The sequence below is a fragment of the Canis lupus genome, chromosome 3, assembly GCF_048164855.1.
Source record: "Canis lupus baileyi chromosome 3, mCanLup2.hap1, whole genome shotgun sequence".
Classification (NCBI taxonomy): domain Eukaryota; kingdom Metazoa; phylum Chordata; class Mammalia; order Carnivora; family Canidae; genus Canis; species Canis lupus.
This window is the reverse complement of record NC_132840.1, coordinates 56208383-56223602: the sequence shown is the minus strand read 5'-3', so window position 1 is coordinate 56223602 and position 15220 is coordinate 56208383. Positions and strand designations below refer to the sequence as shown.

At 58.2% G+C, this 15220-nt stretch overlaps 1 protein-coding gene across 1 annotated transcript; it reads left to right on the top strand.

Moving 5' to 3' along the window:
* Window positions 1–224: 224 nt before the first annotated feature.
* Window positions 225–14922, top strand: GUCY2D (guanylate cyclase 2D, retinal). The gene is made up of 19 exons (XM_072821248.1): window positions 225–957; window positions 1052–1356; window positions 3789–4140; window positions 4520–4604; window positions 4839–4941; window positions 5333–5434; window positions 7180–7260; window positions 9112–9318; window positions 9406–9562; window positions 10009–10158; window positions 10753–10901; window positions 11386–11549; window positions 11641–11833; window positions 12050–12224; window positions 12469–12567; window positions 12685–12779; window positions 12897–12982; window positions 13111–13220; window positions 13764–14922. Exons 1-18 carry the CDS (start codon window positions 225–227, stop codon window positions 13202–13204), a joined length of 3330 nt encoding a protein of 1109 aa, XP_072677349.1. The 3' UTR covers window positions 13205–13220; window positions 13764–14922.
* The last annotated feature ends 298 nt before the right edge of the window (window positions 14923–15220 follow it).

Here is a 15220-nt window from a genome sequence, read left to right as displayed (position 1 = left end):
GGAACAGGAAGCAAGGGAAACAGGGGTTTGGGGTGAGGGGTGCGGTGGGCTTCCAGGCCATGCCCTTCACCCCCGGAGGGTCATCCAAGCCAGAGTTGGGGCTATGGAAGTGGCCTCCAGGGTTAGTCGGGCTTTGAGAAGCTGGGGGTTGCGGAGAGGGCCCTGAGAGAGTTCTGGGGGCCTCGCCGCTCATCGCACCCCGCTTCTGCTCCCAGAAGCCGGCGATGAGCGCGTGCGCCCTCCTGGCGGGTGGGCTCCCCGACCCCCGGCTCTGCGCCCCCGCGCGGTGGGCTCGGTCCCCGCCCGGCGTCCCCGGGGCCCCGCCCTGGCCCCAGCCCCGGCTCCGGCTCCTGCTGCTGCTGCTCCTCCTGCCGCCCTCCGCCCTCTCCGCCGTCTTCACAGTCGGGGTGCTGGGCCCCTGGGCCTGCGACCCCATCTTCGCCCGCGCCCGCCCGGACCTGGCCGCCCGCCTGGCCGCCGCCCGCCTGAACCGCGACGCAGCCCTGGAAGACGGGCCCCGCTTCGAGGTGACGCTGCTGCCCGAGCCATGCCGGACGCCGGGCTCCCTGGGGGCCGTGTCCTCCGCGCTGGGCCGCGTCTCGGGCCTCGTGGGGCCGGTGAACCCCGCAGCCTGCCGGCCGGCTGAGCTACTAGCCCAGGAGGCGGGGGTGGCGCTGGTGCCCTGGAGCTGCCCGGGGACGCGGGCGGGGGGCACCACAGCCCCCGCCGGGACGCCGGCGGCCGATGCTCTGTACGCCCTGCTCCGCGCCTTCCGCTGGGCGCGCGTGGCCCTAATCACCGCGCCCCAGGACCTGTGGGTGGAGGCGGGACGCGCGCTGTCGGCGGCGCTCAGGGCCCGGGGTCTGCCCGTGGCGCTGGTGACCACCATGGAGCCCTCGGACCTGTCTGGGGCCCGGGAGGCCCTGAGGAGGGTCCAGGACGGGCCCAGAGTCAGAGGTAGGCTCCCCTGCAGGGCGCGGGGTGGGGGTGGGGGGCGCCGCAGGCAGGCAGCGGGGCGCGGCGGTGAGCCCGAGTGTCCGACGGTCCGCAGCGGTGATCATGGTGATGCACTCGGTGCTGCTGGGCGGCGAGGAGCAGCGCTGTCTGCTGCAGGCTGCGGAAGAGCTGGGCCTGGCCGATGGCTCCCTGGTCTTCCTGCCCTTCGACACGCTCCACTACGCCTTGTCCCCGGGCCCAGAGGCCTTGGCCGTGCTCGCCAACAGCTCACAGCTGAGGAGGGCCCACGATGCGGTGCTCATCCTGACGCGTCACTGTCCCCCAGGGGGCAGCGTGATGGACAACCTGCGCAGGGCCCAGGAGCACCAGGAGCTGCCCTCGGACCTAGATCTGCAGCAGGTAGAGGGACCAGGGAGGAGGGCAGAGGGGAGGACATGCCGGAGAGGGGGGAGGAGGATGGAGCCAATGGGAGCTGGGAGCCCTGCACCAGTAGAGAGAGACCAACTAAGCAGCCCCTCCTGTTCTGTCGTTTTCTGGGTAAAGTAGAGGCTTTGACCTTGCTCGGGCCATGTTAGTGTGTTGGGATTGCTTCTAGAGTGTAGACGATGAGACCTCTCCAGCCCAGCTCCGGTCACTAGACCCTATGAACTCAACACTGCAGTCGGCTTCAAAGTAAACCCACTTCCAGCACCGTGGCCACACATGATCTGTAATACAGAACAGGAAGGAGCAAGGATGCAGATCCAATCTCCACACCCCATTTAGAGGGGTTTCCTCTGGGGCTTCATCTAGTGGTCATAGCTTTTTGGCAGCCTTGCCATCTCGTGAGGAGCAGAAAGGTCCCTAGGTGGAACCAGGAGTTTCCATAATCATTTAGATCCACGGCTTACACCCAAACAACCAGCTGAGATCCCCTGAGAATCCAGAATCCCCGTTCAGACCGTCTGACTCCATACCATTCCTAGAAAGGGGAAAGGGCTGGAAAGCACTAAGAGGGAAGAGAGTTTGGATGTCAGTGGGCAATAAACTAACCACCCCAAAGGTGCTGTGAATCGAGGCAGGTTGAAATATTCCCCACCAACACCCCTAGTCTCCTCCTGGAAGATTTGGGGGAGCCAGTAGCAGAAGGATGGGACTAGTCAATAAGAAGGGGAGAACAAGAGTCAGGAACGTGGTGAGATGGGATGGGGGGTGGGTGGAGAAAGTGGTGAAACGCATCTTCAGTTCTCAGCTACTGGCTCCTTCTGAGATCCCTAGGAAGTCATCCTTGATTCTTCTCACCTTCCCCCCAACCCCTACATCCAGACGTCAAGTCCTGACAGTTTTACTTTGTAAAAGTCATTTGAATCCGTCCACTTTCTCCATTCCCCCAACACTGTCCTGGTTCAGGACACAGCACCTCTGATCTAAATCTTTAAGAAAAAAAAAAAAAATCTTGAAGCAGCATCTCCCCAGTAGTCTCTGCTTCCACGCTTACCTGTCCTGGGCCTTTCTCCACCCAATAATCAGTTCAAACTTCAGAAATCTGGCAAATCTGACTCTGCCACACCCCTGTTCAGAGCCTCCCAGGGGCTTCTCTCATCCTGGATGGAAACAGGTGTCTTCACACAGTTTACCAGGTCTCTTGGTCTTCCTCTCTCTTCCACCTTCCCTGACATTCAGCCAGACGGAGCAACTTTGTGTTTCCTAAATGTGCCTTTCTCTTTTGCCTCTGTACTGCTGGGTGTACTCTTCCCTGGCCCTCCTCTCCCCCAGATAATTCTGACTCATCCTCTGAAGGATGGTCACTTCTAGAAGCCTTCTCCTCCTCTTCCTCCCTCCTCCCCCTGTCCCCATCCCTTGCACTATCTCAGCCTCCCTGTCTGTCTTCCTAACTAGATGAAAGATTCCTTGGGACAGGGACTTTATCTTACCTATCGCTTTACACAGTGCCTGGCACTGGGGAGAGATGGAAACTGGTAAAAATAAGCTTGATGACATGGGGTGAGAGCCTTGGGGAAAGAAAAGGAAAAATAGAAAATGGAAGCCAACCAAAAGATAGGAAAGGAAGCTTTTAGGTGAATGAGAAGTAATGATATTAAAACTATAAGCAGGACGACCAATCGGAAAGGGAAGAGAGGAGCTGCAGGTGATGGAGAGTAGGGATAACCAGGGGTGAGAGAGTGGAAAAAGGAAGGTCGGTGGGTAAGAGGGAAGAGGAGGGAGCTAATGGGGAGAGAAGAGGAGAGGAGAGAGAGCGCGCACCAGTGGGGAGAGAGGAAGAGAGGAGTGGGCCAATGGGGAGAGAGGGGGACAGAGAGAGAGAGAGAGAATGAGAGAGAGAGAGAGAGGAGAGGGGAAGAGAGGAGTGGGCCAATGGGGAGAGAGGGGGACAGAGAGAGAGAGAATGAGAGAGAGAGAGAGAGAGGAGAGGGGAAGAGAGGAGTGGGCCAATGGTGAGAGAGGGGGACAGAGAGAGAGAGAGAGAGAATGAGAGAGAGAGAGAATGAGAATGAGAATGAGAGAAAGAGAAAGAGAGAGAGAGAGAGAGGAGAGGGGAAGAGAGTGAGCCAATGAAGGAGGGGAGGAGTAAGCCGATGGGGGGCGGAGAGTGTGAGCCAATGGGGAGGAGGAGGAGAAGGAGAGAGAGAGAGAGAACCAATGAGGAGAGAGGGGAAGCGAGCGAGCCAATGGGGAGAGAGGAGGAGGGCGCCTCCACTGAGGGACACAGGGAAGCACCCCAGAAGTGTGAACAGTCTATACCCTCGGGGCTTGAGGGCTTGAAAAGAGCCATGAGAAGCCAGGAGGTGGGCGGAGAGCCCGGGCCCTGAGTCCCTGCTGTCCTGGCGCAGGTGTCCCCGCTCTTCGGCACCATCTACGACGCGGTCCTCCTGCTGGCGGGGGGCGTCGCACGGGCACGGGCGGCCGCAGGGGGCGGCTGGGTGTCGGGAGCCGCGGTAGCCCACCACATCCCGGATGCCCAGGTCCCCGGCTTCTGTGGGACCCTGGGAGGAGCCCGGGAGCCACCGTTTGTGCTGCTGGACACGGACGCGGCGGGGGACCGGCTCTTCGCCACATACATGCTGGACCCCACCCGGGGCTCCCTCCTCTCAGCTGGGACCCCCGTGCATTTCCCTAGAGGGGGAGGAACACCTGGGTCCGACCCCTCATGCTGGTTCGAGCCAGGTGTCATCTGCAACGGAGGTGAGGGCAAGCACCCCAGCGCCACCCCCGCCCCATTTTCCAACGCCTGCCCTGGGACAGTCACAGTCAACGCAGACCCTCCACAAAGTGGTGAAAGACAGTCAACTCTCATCCCGTAACTCCTTCCAGAGCCTTCTCACACCCCTGGCTTGTGCAGAACCTCTCCCTTGCCAACCTCCCCCTCCCCCCACCCATGCCCTCTTGGAACCTTTCTAGCATCTCCCCTTTGCAGAACCCATGGCCTTTCCCCAGACCTGGTCCTGGGCTCCCATCCACCTTCCCTAGAGCATCCGCCATCTGACATGACTGCAACCTCCATAGAGAGGGTGCCTCCCTCAGGCCACCATCCTCAGTGTCCCTCCTCTCACTGCTTCTGCAGGAGTGGAGCCCGGCCTCGTCTTTCTCGGCTTCCTCCTGGTGGTTGGGATGGGGCTGACTGGGGCGTTCCTGGCCCATTATTTGAGGTGAGTATGGGAGTGAGGTAAGTAGGAGGTGAGCTTAGCTCCCCACCTTCCAGAATTGCATCTGTGCAGCAAAGACAGCAGGCTGGACCCACTCAAGAGTAGAAAAAGGGAGGATTGGGATCTGCCCCAAAAGGCAGGCAGACCAGAGGATGTTTGGTTTGGGGGCAGCTGGTCTCCCCTGAACCAACATGATCCTCTGCCAGCTTCCTCGCTAATGCCCTTTCCCTCTACCAGGCATCGGCTACTTCACATCCAAATGGTCTCTGGCCCCAACAAGATCATCCTGACTCTGGACGATGTCACCTTTCTCCACCCGCATGGGGGCAGCACGCGAAAGGTGGGACAGCAGGGAGCCAGGTCTCCAAGTGTTCCCTGTATATCTGCTCCCCTGCCTGGGCCAGCCCTCATCCCAGCCCCCACCTGGGAAGGCCTGCTTCCTGCCCTGATTCCATCTCAGGTCTGAGCTCTGGGGGTGTGCAGTGAGAGTAAGAGCCCCTGTCCCCACTGCTTTCCTGGGGCAGTTTCTAGCTTTTCCAAGAAAAGCTACTTGTTAGCTTTGTAAACTGTAAAGTGCAGTGCTATGAGGAGGTAATGTCATTATCACTTTCCTAAATTGAGATTTCTTCCCCTTCCCCTCTGTAACCACCAGAACTCAGGCTGACCTCAACCTATGACTTGACCCCACAGTATACTTTGACTCTTTCCACTGATTGGCCTCTACCCTCCAGGTGGTCCAGGGAAGTCGCTCGAGTCTGGCCGCCCGCAGTACATCAGACATTCGCAGCGTCCCCAGCCAGCCCTTGGATAACTCCAACATTGGCCTCTTTGAAGTGAGTCTTACTCCTAGCCAGGCCCAGCTCTATTCCTGGACTTGTGTCATATCCTGCAGGCTCCAGGAAATGGTGATAGGAGTCCAGAATGGGCTTTAGGGAGAGGTCACGGGTTCCCCAATAGGGAGCATCTGAGATTCCTTCCTGCCCCAAAATTATGCCTTAGCCTTTATCCAGATGAGAGCTCCTTGAAGGCAAATCACAGTGGCTCAGAAGCTGGAGGCCTGACTGGTGGGGGTGTGTGTACTGGGACCATGCAGCCTGGTGTGGCCACTGAAGCCATCCCCTGCCCTGTTGGGATCCCCTGTCCCTGTCCCCTCAGTCATCCAAGATTTCAGGTTACCAGAGGACACGGGCCTCCCTGGAAAGTTTGGGGCAGAGCAGCATCTGGGATGTGGCCTCATGGTCACAAAGAGGACATTTCTAGGGCATGGATTATTCAGGATGGAAAGTTTCCAGATGGGGTTATCCCCCACTCAAGAGCCCCATCCAGCATTTCACCCAGTTCAGCTCAGATTCAGGAACAGCAAGCCTTAGAGGGGAGAAAAGAAAGTCATAAAAGGGCATTAGGATCTCAACTATGGGTCAGCTGATCTGAATGTGGTGGGATGTGGGCAATATTGTGAACAGAGTCAGAGGGAGCTCAGCTAATCAAGAGTCGGTAGGGGATCCCTGGGTGGTGCAGCGGTTTGGCTCCTGCCTTTGGCCCAGGGCGCGATCCTGGAGACCCGGAGTCGAATCCCACATCAGGCTCCCGGTGCATGGAGCCTGCTTCTCCCTCTGCCTGTGTCTCTGCCTCTCTCTCTCTCTCTGTGACTATCATAAATAAATAAAAATTTTTAAAAAAATTTATAAACATTCTTAAAAAAAAAAAAAGAGTCGGTGGACATTTAGAGCTCCCAAGTGTTAGAAAACGCAGAGGCTCCCGCCCTGTCACCTAGAGGCCACTGCCAGCTGCTTCTCAGGGGAGCACTATTGTCATTTGGGGCAAGCTGTTACTCCTCCATAAGGGACTACCCTGTGCCTTCAGGAATAGATAGCGTCTCTTGTCCTGTCTGCTAAACACAGTTCCCGATTAAGAATGTCTCATATTTATTTCCAAATGCTCTTTAGGGAGTCAATACCTAACCACCAGGATTCCCCTCTAGTCCAAATCCCTCACTGGCAGACGAGGCGGCTACATAGGTCGCAAAGCCTAAGGCAGAATTAAAGTGAAGGGTTCCTTGTTCATCCAGGGTGACAATGCAGATGGGTGAACCAAACACAGGCGCTTCTGAGCGTGGGGCCCAGTGGGACTGCTGGGGCTGTGTCCCCGTGAACCAGCCCACCAGCCCGACTGACAGCTAAGGATAGGGAGGCTCAGAGCTTGGAGGGAAGCTGCCTATACTTTGCAGTTTGTAATAAAAAGCCCAGACTCCTGACTCCCCAGCACAGTGCTCTCTCGTGGCAACAGATGGTGCCGAGAGCTGTGATTTCAGTGACATTTGTGGTAGCAATGGCTTGCTTAATAAGGCTGTTGGTGAGTGCATCTGGGGTGGTGAGGACACCCCTGCAAGTGTGGACTCCCTCCCTCCTGGCTAGCTGTGAAGTGGGCCAGCAGACCTCAGACCCCTTGCCCCTGATGCTCTGTGTCACAGGGAAGATATGTTTTGGGGCAGTGGGCAAGTGCAAATGTAGGGGCCCTAGGGCTCCTTGCCTCGTGGGGTTTTAAGAAACTGAGTTCACTGCTCCCATCTCTACTCCAGGGAGACTGGGTTTGGCTGAAGAAATTCCCCGGGGACCAGCACATAGCCATCCGCCCAGCAACCAAGACGGCCTTCTCCAAGGTGAGGGTGGGCCTGGGCTGGGGTGTGGGGTGGGCATCATTTCCTAACCTCCCTGCCCTCTCTTTGCCCTACCCTACAGAGGTAGACCCCAATGTGGGAGAGACCAAGAGGTCTCAGTGGAGGTGTCCCCTCCTCTCAAAAGCAGATTTCCCATTCCGCTCTCTCATATGCTAGCTCTTTCCTGTGGTGTGCTTGTCATGATATGTTCAATGTGTGCTTGCATGTTTTTTTTTTTAAGATCTTATTTATTTATTCATGAGAGACACAGAGAGAGAAAGAGAGGCAGAGACACAGGCAGAGGGAGAAGCAGGCTGTATGCAGGGAGCCTGACGTGGGACTTGATCCCAGGTCTCCAGGATCAGGCCCTGGGCGGCACTAAACCGCTGAGCCAGCGGAGCTGCCCTTGCATGGTTTTTTTTTTTTTTTTTTAAAGATTAATTAATTTATTTAGAGAAAGACAACATGAGCAGGGGAGAGGCAGAGGGAGAGGGAGAGAATCTCAAGCAGACTCTGTACTGATTGTGGAGCCCCACACGGGGCTCAGTCCCACGACCCTGAGATCATGTCTGGAGCTGAAATCAAGAGTTGGCCATTTAACCAACTGAGCCACCCAGGTGTTCTTCTAGTTCATTTCTTATCTGCCTCCCTCATTGGACTGTGAGCTAAGTGAGGGTTCCCCCTGCCCCATCATTGCATTTTTGGCACGCAGCACAGTATCTGGAACAGAGACTAGAGAGACCTAATGAATGTTTATTGAGTGAGACAATAAGGGCTTTCCAGTTTCGTTGAGCCACTTGTGCAGAATGGCCTAGTTAATGCAAACTGAGTGAGGTGGAAAGCTGGCAAGGAGGCTGTAGACTGTATTCTAGTCCTTTCTCCCTAAAGCTCCCCTTACATCATGCAGCCTCGACCTGGCCTCCTTCCCTGATGTCTCCACAGAAGCTTTTGGCCACGGCTGCAGAATGACTTAGGGTCAACAAGCTAAATTACCATTTAATGGCAGGCATCTCAGATGAAAGGTCTTGTCTTACTGGACCAAAGGAAAACCAGAAAGGACAGCCATCACCCATGAACCCCAGTTTTCCTAGCATGCCCAGATTGTGAGGGCCCCTGTCCTTCTCTGGGGCCACAGCTTGACTGCTCAGTCCCTGCCTCCCTAACCTGGGTAGGTGGGGAGTCTCCGACATACTTGACATAGTGACAGGACCAGGCAAAACAGCCCTGAGCTGTCACCAGCACAGCCATTTCTGGTGTTCTTTGGGTTTTTTGTGTGTATGTGTATTTTTTCTAAGATTTTATTTATTTATTCATGAGAGACAGAGAGAGACGCAGAGACATAGGCAAAAGGAGAAGCAGACTCCCTGTGGGGAGCCTGATGTGGAACCCTAGGATTGTGAGCCAAAGGCAGATGTTCAACCACTGAGTCACCCAGATGCCCCTCTGGTGTTCTCTGAAAGCGGTGGTGCGGCCTCTTCCTGGTTCTCTCTTCAAGGAGGGGGAGGGTCGTGGTGCCAGGGGCTTCTGCCTGCGGTGTTTTTCCCTAAAGCCAGGCAGTTCAAAGTCTTACAGCTAATCCATCAGAACCTGCCTGGGTCCTGGCTCCCCTGCAAGGTTGTGTTTTCAGCCCTAACTTGAAACTAAACCATAGTCCGCACCGAACAGCCGGCCTTTGACCGACTGGTGCCTTCTGCAGAGAGAGGCCATCTGTGGAAGAAATCCCCACGGATCTTTCCATTGGTCATTCTTCTGCCATCTTCCCAGCTGGGACACCCAGAAACAGGCCTGCATAACAGGTCTCCTTCCCACGTTGCTTCCAGGGCAGAAAAGGCCCGTTCACTTTCTCCCTCCCAGCTCCGGGAGCTCCGGCATGAGAACGTGGTGCTCTACCTGGGGCTCTTCCTCGGCAGCGGGGGAGCTGGTGGCTCGGCCGCGGGGGAAGGCGTGCTGGCCGTGGTCTCAGAGCACTGCGCCCGGGGCTCCCTCCACGACCTCCTCGCCCAAAGGGACATTAAGTTGGACTGGATGTTCAAGTCCTCCCTCCTGCTGGACCTCATCAAGGTGCGGGGTAAGGGGGGTGCGGGGGTGGCGGGGAGGACAGGGCCGGGAACCACCGGGCTGAGGCTGCCTCTTCTCCTGCTGCCCCAGGGAATGAGGTATCTGCACCATCGAGGCGTGGCCCACGGGCGCCTGAAGTCGCGGAACTGCGTGGTGGACGGGAGGTTCGTGCTTAAGGTCACGGATCACGGCCACGCGCGACTAATGGAAGCTCAGAGGGTGTTACTGGAGCCTCCCAGCGCCGAGGGTAAGATTCCCGGGCTGCCTCCCGCGGGGACGCGAAGCCCCTGGGATTCCCGTCATTTCCAGCCCCCCCCCCGCCCCCGCCCGCCGCCCGCCGCCCATTCCACAGCCCCGCCACGGAAAAGGTCTTGTGACTTTGGGGAGAGGAAGGGTGGGCTCTGTGAGGGGAGGGGGGGAGGGGGCAGGGCTTGTGCCGGAGGGGCTGGGTCTAAAGGGTAGGGCCTGTTTGTGAGCCCCCCTCCCCCCTCACCTTCTCTGAGACCCGTGTTGGTTTTCCCATAGTCCCTCCTGGGGGTAGCTGCAGGCAGCGGGGCCAGACTCAGGCTGGGAGTTGGTGAGTGGGTGCGAGCCTGGCCTTTCCGGTTAGGATGGGGGTCTGTCTCCAGCGCCCCCTCCCCCGAGGTCCTCCTCATGCCCACGCCCCTTCCCCCCCCTCCCCCCGGCCCCCAGACCAGCTATGGACAGCCCCGGAGCTGCTTCGGGACCCGGCCCTGGAGCGCCGGGGAACGCTGCCCGGCGACGTCTTCAGCCTGGGCATCATCATGCAGGAGGTCGTGTGTCGCAGCGCCCCCTATGCCATGCTGGAGCTCACTCCCGAGGGTACGCAGCCACACCCCCACCCCCACCCCCGCCGGGGCCTGGCCGTGCGCACAGAAAGTCAGACTGCGTTAGAGCCTGGCGGGACCCAGCCTCTTTCCCAGAAGCCCAGAGCTGAGCCTGGGCCACCCCTATGTGGGTCTGAGGAGTCAGAACAGTGGAGAGGCCAGCATAGGGATGGTCACAGGTGGCTCTAAGGCGCCCAGACTTCACTGGTGGCCTTGGTCCTCATCCAGGATCCAACCTGCTCCTTCAAATCCCCAGCAGCGCAGCAGTGTTGTGGGAAGGGGGTGAAGAGCATTCCAGTCTGGTTCAAATCCATATTACTTACCATCTATGAGAGTCAGCAAGCTCCTTGATCACCCTCACCCTCCCTCTTCTATGTGCAATGGATGTTAGGCTCCCCCTGTCATCTCTTAACTGCCCCCTGCCCCCCTGGATTCAGGGTCCTCTTGTGGCTCCAGCAACCCCTCCCTCACTGCACTCCTCCACCCACTGGAGCTCTGATTTAAAGAACCCCAGTAGAGTCCCCCCATCTTGGGCTTCAGCCATCAGGCCAGAGTCAGGTGGCTCCTCTCGGTCCCCTTATGCCTTCAGAAGTGGTGGAGAGGGTGCGGAGCCCCCCTCCACTGTGCCGGCCCTCCGTGTCCATGGACCAGGCACCTGTGGAGTGCATTCAGCTGATGAAGCAGTGTTGGGCAGAGCACCCTGATCTTCGGCCCTCCTTGGGCCACATCTTCGACCAGGTCAGGGGCTGGGACTGGGCAGGGGCTGGGCTGGCCACCTGTTGGCCACCTGGGGAAGCTTCAGGAAGGCAGGATATCAGGATCTCTGCTCTCCAAGGGGTAGTCTGAAGACTGGGATTAGGTGGGGGCAGAGCTAGAACAGGGGCTGTGGAGGCCTTTGGAGTGGGAGACTGAGTTCTGGGTGGGAGAAATTTTAATTCAATTCAAATGACATTTGAATTGCTTAGCACAGTGTGGCAGAAAGACCTTTGGCCTGGGAGTCCAAAGGCTGGGCTGGTTCCAGCGCCCTGTCAATGACTAGCTGAGAGCAGTAGACCTCTGGGAACCCTCATTTCCCATATGCCTCCTGATAATGTGTGAAAACATTATCCCCGGAGTAGGGGGCAGGTGATGAGTCAAAAGTGATGGGGGAAGGGGAGGTTCAGGCCTAATACAGCCGCTCTCAAGGGCAGCCCAAGTCCCACCAGCTTCCTCCTCCAACTAGTTTAAAAGCATCAACAAGGGTCGGAAAACCAACATCATTGACTCGATGCTGAGGATGCTGGAGCAGTACTCCAGTAACCTGGAGGACCTGATCCGGGAGCGGACGGAGGAGCTGGAGCTGGAAAAGCAGAAGACCGACAGGCTACTCACGCAGATGCTGCCTCCGTGCGTGCCCGTGGGGAGGGGGGCAAGGGTCGAGGGGAGGGCAGCTGGAATGCAGCTGGTCTGGGGTAACCCTGCCTCCCGCCATCCCTAGTTCTGTGGCGGAGGCCCTGAAGATGGGGACGCCGGTGGAGCCCGAGTATTTTGAGGAGGTGACACTGTACTTCAGTGACATTGTGGGCTTCACCACCATCTCAGCCATGAGTGAGCCCATCGAGGTGGTGGATCTGCTCAACGATCTCTACACACTCTTCGACGCCATCATTGGCTCCCACGACGTCTACAAGGTGGGCTGTGCAGGGGGCAAGGCCTCCTTTGGCTTCCCCAGTCCCCAGCACACCTGCCCTAGTCTTTGGCCCCCCTCCTTCATTTGCCCCAGACCCCAGTCCAGCCCTCCGGGATCGGAAGCCTCCCCAGGATCTCTGCACTAACCCCTGACCAGGGACAATTGCTTGGGGGGAGAGGGGTGCTCAGTACCGAATCCACACTACCCCTTCCCGCAGGTGGAGACAATCGGGGATGCCTACATGGTGGCCTCGGGGCTGCCACAGCGGAACGGGCAGCGACACGCCGCAGAGATCGCCAACATGGCCCTGGACATCCTCAGCGCCGTGGGCTCCTTCCGAATGCGTCACATGCCCGAAGTGCCCGTGCGCATTCGCATTGGCCTGCACTCGGGTACCTAGAGGACTCTGCACCCATCTCCCCCACTGGGGCCCCGCTCCACGTGTCTCAGGACATAAACCCCCTGGGGGGGGCAGAGAGGGCTTGTCTTGAAGCCACCCTCGCATCCAGGGCACCCCATTGTGATTGAGAGTGTGGCCTTGGGGAGCTGGTGGAGAACATGGGGTGCCAGCGACCCCCGAGGTGCTGGGTGCCACCTGGCAGCCTGCACGGCCACCAACCCTGCGTGTCTCCGCAGGCCCGTGCGTGGCCGGCGTGGTGGGCCTCACCATGCCACGGTACTGCCTATTTGGGGACACGGTCAACACCGCCTCGCGCATGGAGTCCACGGGGCTGCGTGAGTGGAGTGGGGCTGGGAGGGCTGGGGGGGATTCACCGAGCAAGGGGGGGATGGCCCCGGGGGCAGGGGACACAGGAGGGGAGTCTCGGAAATCCTCCTCCCTTGTCATTCCAGCTTACCGAATCCACGTGAACATGAGCACCGTGCGGATTCTGCACGCTCTGGATGAGGGCTTCCAGACGGAGGTGCGCGGCCGCACGGAGCTGAAGGTGAGGCTATAGGCGTGGGGGGGGGGGGGACGCGCGAAGGACCTCGGGGTCCCTGGAGATCCGCCCGCCTGCACCCTGGCAGGCAGCCTAAGTGCTCCCCTCCCCGTGTTCCCCCAGGGCAAGGGCGCCGAAGACACGTACTGGCTGGTGGGCAGACGCGGCTTCAACAAACCCATCCCCAAACCGCCCGACCTGCAACCGGGGTGAGGTGCCAGCCTTCTCCCGGGCTCCAGCTGGGTGCCTGACCCTGCCCTCCCCCGCTCCTGCCCCGCCCCTCTCCTCTCCCCCTCCCCACTCTCCATCTCTGAAGCCACCACCCTCTCTCCCGCAGCGCCAGCAACCATGGCATCAGTCTGCAGGAGATCCCTCTCGATCGGCGCTGGAAGCTGGAGAAGGCAAGGCCGGGCCAGTTCTCTGGAAAGTGAGGCCCAGCTGGAGCAGGTGCTGCCCCTCTGCTCACAAGGCCCGCTGCCTGTCCCCCCTCGAACTCCAGAGTTGGGGGAATGGCTCCCCATCAATGGGAGATGCTTTCTGGGCAACAGGCACCTCTTCCCCAGCCTTAGGGCCTAGCCCTACCTGCTGAACTTCCCACCCAAGTTGATGTCCCTATCCCTGTCTGAGGAGTGAGCCTAGGCTCGTTCCTAAACCCAGGGATTTTCCTAAACCCAGTGAGGTACCAGCTGCAGGGATTCTGGCTCAGTAGGTCTGGAGTGGTCCAGGAATCTAGACTTGAGAACCCCTGTAAACGTGACCCAAGACCTCTCCTCCGGCCACCCCTACCCTGTGTTAACCAGGCCTCCTTGCCAGGCTGCACAGACTGCAAGAACTCTAGGGAGCACCATTCATCAGAGGACAAGATGAATGCTGTCTCTAGAGGTCTCTACCTTCCTAGAAGAAACTTTGATCCATGACCCTCTCCTTCCTAGGGGAACCTCCATGACCCCTTTCCACGATTTCCCTCTGAGACACTCTTCTCTCTCTCAGGGTACTGGAAGGTCCTCTTCCTGAAAGTTGCTGCTATAGGTGACCAAAAGTCTGGCCGACACCAGTGGCTTCTAGCCAGCTCTGCCTCAAAGGATTCCAGGCCTTTACAGGTGCTGGCTGCAAATCTGCTGTGTGACCTTTGGGAAAAGTCTCGTGCACTCTCTGTGCTTGGGATCCCCCTCCAGGGCGAACTGAGGAGTGGCCTGTGTGGTTTCCATGCTCCCCTGCTCTGACAGCTGCTTCAGCAGAGTTGGCCTGGGGATATGGGGCACTGGGCTCGGGGCCTCCAGCCCCAGGGTCTCTGAGCCCATCACGAGAGGTTGGGGTGGGGATTTTGCACTGTCCAGTGCCTCCCAAGACCCCAGGGATGGGGTGTCTGGGATTGGCCCCAACCCCAGAGGCAGTGGAGGAGACCCTTCCAGCGCAGGGCTGTCACATGGCCTAAGGATGAGCCTCTGTCTAGCTTCTAGTGTCGTCTGTCCCCGCCTGTCAGACACTGCTCCCATCGTGACTTGCTCAAGTGCAGAGAAAAGCTGGCTTCAAGGCTTGGGGGAAAGGAAGGCAAATTGGCTGCTCCAAAACTCTGCTAACCAGAACATCCCCTGCTTAACTGGGTATCGCTGAGCATCCCCTCTACTTAGATCTTTCCAGCACGCATTAACAATCCCTGCCTGCCCCCACCCTGCCCGTCCAGCTGAAGTTTCTTTTGTGGAACTGATGTTCCAGAGCCTGAGCCTTGGCACGGCTGACTCGGGGTGCCCTTCCCCATGGCTTCAGACCCTGGAAAGTTAGCCGCAACCAACTAGAGGGCTGCTTGAGGTAGTGAGCGTCCAGTCCCTGGAGGTCTCCAAGCAGAACCGGCAACATCGTTGGCCAGGGATGGAGCAGTCCGAGACAGGTTCTAGGTGTAAAGATGAACCTGATCCTCGGCAGGTGGAGCGTGGTTGGGAGCCAGTAGCAGCGACCTCACCTGGGAGCTTGTTAGACATGCAGAGTCTCAGGCCCTGACCTGACTCGAATCAGAATCTGCATTTTAACGAGTCCACTCCAAGCGCTCACCTGCACTCGAACATTTGTGAATCGTGTCACTAAGTGATCCTGAGAATCTCTAAGATTTCATTAAAAACCAGGCTAGACTCTAGCCCTGAGACTCCTTTTACTTGGTCTCTGGGGCAGTTTTTTGTTTCTTGTTTTGAGCTAATATTTAGAAGTGTTAGGGCTTCACTCTTCTGTTCTCATGGTCCCTGCCCCTCCCCGAGGCTCCAGTACCCCAAGATTTTCTTTCTTTCTTTCTTTTCTTAAAGACTGTATTTATTTATTCATGAGAAACCCAGAGAGCGGCAGAGACAGGCAGAGGGAGAAGCAGGCTCCCTGTGGGGAGCCCAATGCGGGAATGATCCCAGGACCCCGGGGTCATGCCCTAGGCCAATGGCCCTGAGCTCAGCCACTGAGCTCCC

Excerpts from the sequence above, each read along its gene's own strand:
- GUCY2D (XM_072821248.1), top strand. The coding sequence starts at position 225 with ATGAGCGCGTGCGCCCTCCTGGCGGGTGGGCTCCCCGACCCCCGGCTC. Across the intron at positions 5,435-7,179 it reads CCAACATTGGCCTCTTTGAA|GGAGACTGGGTTTGGCTGAA; the intron begins GTGAGTCTTACT and ends TCTCTACTCCAG. Across the intron at positions 9,319-9,405 it reads TCCTGCTGGACCTCATCAAG|GGAATGAGGTATCTGCACCA; the intron begins GTGCGGGGTAAG and ends CTGCTGCCCCAG.